At 50.0% G+C, this 4253-nt stretch overlaps 1 protein-coding gene across 1 annotated transcript; it reads right to left on the bottom strand.

Moving 5' to 3' along the window:
• Positions 1-185: 185 nt before the first annotated feature.
• Positions 186-3733, bottom strand: H257_19088 (hypothetical protein; the record flags this gene model as incomplete). Its single annotated transcript, XM_009848238.1, has 3 exons — positions 186-276; positions 340-2285; positions 2930-3733. Coding segments are annotated over 3 exons (2841 nt in total), but the record flags the coding sequence as incomplete, so codon positions are not given.
• Between the last annotated feature and the right edge of the window lie 520 nt (positions 3734-4253).

Genomic DNA, 4253 nt, shown 5'->3' with positions numbered 1-4253 from the left:
GATACAAATTTGGGGAGGGGGTCGCGACGACCAAACCGATCCACAATCGATCTGATTGGTTGAATTTCATTGAGAAGGTTTTGATTGGCTAATAAATTTGAGCTCATCGGAGGTAGCCATTCAAATCGATTTAAATTCCACCGAGAAACCACAACACAATGAAATTTTACTCGAAAGCACAATACCTGTTGGAGCTTATCGACTTGGTTGAACTGGGGAGGCACGGCCTGTAAAGCATCACTTAGTCGTTGGTGCAACGAGGCATCTGGCACCGCTCTAGACACAAATACTAGTATTAACAGAGTAGTAGCAATACTACAAGTCCATATATTCACGTACGAATCAAATATAACGGATGTGGTCACGGGCAAGATAGCGAGACCCCACAGTTTGGCCAGAATATCATGGTATCGACGGGGTAACTCCAACGCTCGAGGGTGGCGGAGTTGGCTGGAGGTTGTCGCGTACACGGACTCGAACGGCTCAAATACCCCGCCTTGGGTGGGCAAGTGAGATATCCTGACAATGTTTGGCGTCGTCCACGTATCCAGCAAAAAACAGAGGAAAGCTTGGATAATAGGGCCCGACACTAACGATCCGTGGGGGGACTCCTCCATCATGGCCTCGTGCAGCAGATCGTTCCATTTGTCTGGATTGCCTTGCACATCTTGGACTAGCGACGTGCCAAACTGCCAAAAGCCAGCAAACGGCGCGTTCTCTGGGTGCGATATAACGACCAACTTGTCCGTGTGTGACATGTGACTCCACCAAGATGGTTCCTCTTCAGCCAAGAGGGGCTGGCTCCCGAATGATACTTTGGCGCCATTGGTAGTCGTGAGGAACGCTATGGGTTCCAGTTGGGCGGGAAAGCTGTCCAGCGGCTGCTCGGCCACGAATTGCAAGTACGGCCGTGGGTCGGCGATATTGGAAGATTCGAGGGCAGCTAGGGCCACGGCCACTGTGGGCTTGACTGGCACCCCCAACTGAACGAAAAATGACTTGAGTGTTTTGGGGAAAGCTGGTCGAAGTGCCACGAGGTCGGGGCAGCTGGTGGACGGTTTCCAAATCGTATGGTGAAGGCGCACCCGTTGGTTGTTGACAGGAAGTATGGGAGCGGCGGACAACGCCGCCTGGATCGACTGGAGCACGTCGGGATGGCCCGAAGCGTGCGCCTTCAACTCGAGTAGGCACGCCACGACCGTGTCAGCCGACACGGCGTCCAATTGCAGCAGATGTAGGTACTCTGGCACGCCCAAGCCAATGTGGATCTGCAGAACCGAGGCAAACTCGCGGTTCAGCACGGCTGCGGATGGAAAATAGGGTTTCAGACCCGCGGGAACGTCCAAGTACGATTCGGTGGGGCGTTTCAATGCAATGGCTGGCGTAGTAGGATTGAGCAAAGTGGTGGAGGTGGGCAGCCAAGGCGACGTTTGCAACGTGGTGACCACTGAGCCATACGTGGCGGAATGCTGGGCGGTCCAGTTTCGATCCAAATATTGCATCAACGCTGTCGCCCCAGCAATGTCTTGGTTGGTGACGATAGACGTCAAGACAAAAGGTAGCCCTGGCACGACCCCGTCGGGACGGTGTAGCGACATGAACACTGGCAGGCCAACCGCTTGCAAGAACGAAAATGCCGACGAAGATGGGACCACCGACGTCGCAGCGACGACAGTGAGCGCTGAAAAGGCAAACTCGGGGGGTTCCAGGCTCAAGTGGGGGGTGCTCAGGGGCGTGAGGTCGCCGCTGGCCGTCACTACGCGCACACTTTGCCGAACGAGTTGGAGCAGGGGGGTCGATAGGGGTCGTTCGATGTGCACGTGCATACAAAACGCAAGTGCTTTTGCATGGTCGTCCTCTGTGGTTTTGGAGGTTCCTACTAGGGGAAGCAAGTGGAATTGCAGCATGTCATGAGTGGTTAGCTGCTTGATGCCCAACATATGCAGAAATCGCGTCGTCTTTGGGGCGAGGGCGTGGATGTACCCTGGGTGCAAAATGTTGAGCTCGTCTGCAAATGGAACGTCGACCACGTCCAGCGGGTAGAAGAGCGTGTCCTCGACGGATTTCAGTGACTTGCCATCATCGTGGCGATGGGATTTCACAGGGAATAAGCCCAATGGACGCAGATGGGCAGCCATCGGGTTCAAGCTCGCCACCAAGTCCATAAACTGGGCATGCCATGTCAACGACCGAGATGACGACGAAGAGGTGGAGGATGCGATGGTTCGAGCCAGTTGAACCATATGAGTCGCGTTCCATGGCAAGATCCCGAGCATTCGCTTCAGCTACAAGTAGTCGACGAGTAAATCATAACACACAAGTCTCAGTCAACGAACATCGACCATGTATTTCTTTGATATATATATATATAATATACAGAACAATATATATATTGTTGTGTTTATTCTAAACTGGAGCGTCATGGAGAATGAATGAATCGGCACAACCAAATATACAGTTGAATCGGCAGATGGATTTAGCCAATCAGATTGCAGGAAACCACCATCAACAAAGTCAAATTAGTACAGTTGACATACAAAATTCAATAGTACTAAGGATCGATGGGTAGATTTGGCGATAATCAGCACAAACGTCAAAATTTGGGGTAAAAGGACAATATATATATATATTGTCAAGTCGATTCGAAATTCGAGTGCTCTCAATCCAATGAGCAGCAGCACCAAAACGGCAGACAATCGATGATCGACCAATCAAAACACAAAACATGAATCAACCAGCCAATCAAATCCACTCTTCGACTAATTCAACATCGAAATAGTGTGTGATTGAAATTAGTGTGATACTGGACGATCTTTACAAAGTCAGTACAAAGAATCATCAATCGATAGATTTTGGCGAAAATCAGCACAAAAGTAGTCCACATATTGGGTAAAAGGATAATATATATAGAGACAGAAATAGCACAAACCTGTGGCGACAAGAGCGGGGCAAAGTCTGGATGGATGAAATGTTTGTGGCAACTTTGCCATAGAAGTGCATCGGAGATTGGGTGGTCCGCCTCGATTTGGTCGAGGACATGACGTGGCGCCACGTACGCCCCCGACGCGGCTTGAATGAGGGGAAGGTCCTGCAGCAGCCGCACGACTGCGTGCCCCATCAGGTGAAATGGCGGCGCAATATCCACTGGGATCATGCGGATCAAGTGCGGAAACTCGGGCAGGAGCTGGACCAGTTGGTCGACAAACAAGCGCGGGAACTGCCGCAGCAGAAACTGATTCCATTCGTTGTCGAGAATAGCTTCGCGGGACGACGGCAGGTCAAAGTTGGCTTGCAAAATGCACTTGAACCCGTACGATTGCACGGGCAAGTAGGCAAACACGGGCTGGTTGGGCAACGAAGACCCGTCAAAGGACAATGGAAACGCCATCTGGACGCGGGTGGACGCGCCTTTGATCGATGCAAACGGCGCCGGTACGTCGACGGACGCCCCGTGGACATGCCATGGCTGCACATCGCCCATGTTGGTGTGCAAGTCGACGCGATCTGGAGACGTCCATGTCTTTCGGTACACCACTTGGGTGTGTAGTACGCGGTTGGTGATGGTAAGCGACATCAATTGGTTCAGAAACAACAGCGTCGATGGCTCCAAGCTGTCGAGCATGGCGCCCGCAGCGATGACTGAAGAAGAAGGCGAGTCGCGCTTTGGGAGGTGGAACCACGTGCCAAGTTGGTCGGTAAACTCGGGATCTGGAGATGGGATCCAATATGGCATAATGTATCGGACATTGTCTACAAGAGAGAGAAATATCTGTTACGTCTGGGGAACAGATACCCTCTTGAAAATCATAAACAACTAGAGAGTTTTAGAATAATATTGTCAAGTCGATTCGAAATTGGAGTGTTCAATCGCATCAGACAATCGATCGACCAATCAGAACATAGAACACGAATCAAGTGGCCAATCAAATTATCCACTCTTCGACCAATTCAACATCGAATTAGTATGTGACTGAAATTAGTGTGACACTACACGAGTTTTACATACAAAAGTCTGTACAAAGAATAATCGATAGAGTTGGCAAAGAATCAGCTCAAAAGTAGTCCAAATTTTGGGTAAAAGGACAATCGAGTGTTTGGCATACATTCATACATACACTCTTGAACTATCATCAAACACTACATAGTGTTCTAGAATAACGTTACTATAATGAATAGCCGCAGTACTACTACAAGATGCGAGAGAACCTTGGAGCACACAAAAACATATATATATATTGTCGATTTGATATACA

This window comes from Aphanomyces astaci, assembly GCF_000520075.1.
Source record: "Aphanomyces astaci strain APO3 unplaced genomic scaffold supercont1.346, whole genome shotgun sequence".
Lineage (NCBI taxonomy): Eukaryota > Oomycota > Saprolegniomycetes > Saprolegniales > Verrucalvaceae > Aphanomyces > Aphanomyces astaci.
This window is presented reverse-complemented; position numbering and strand designations above follow the sequence as displayed.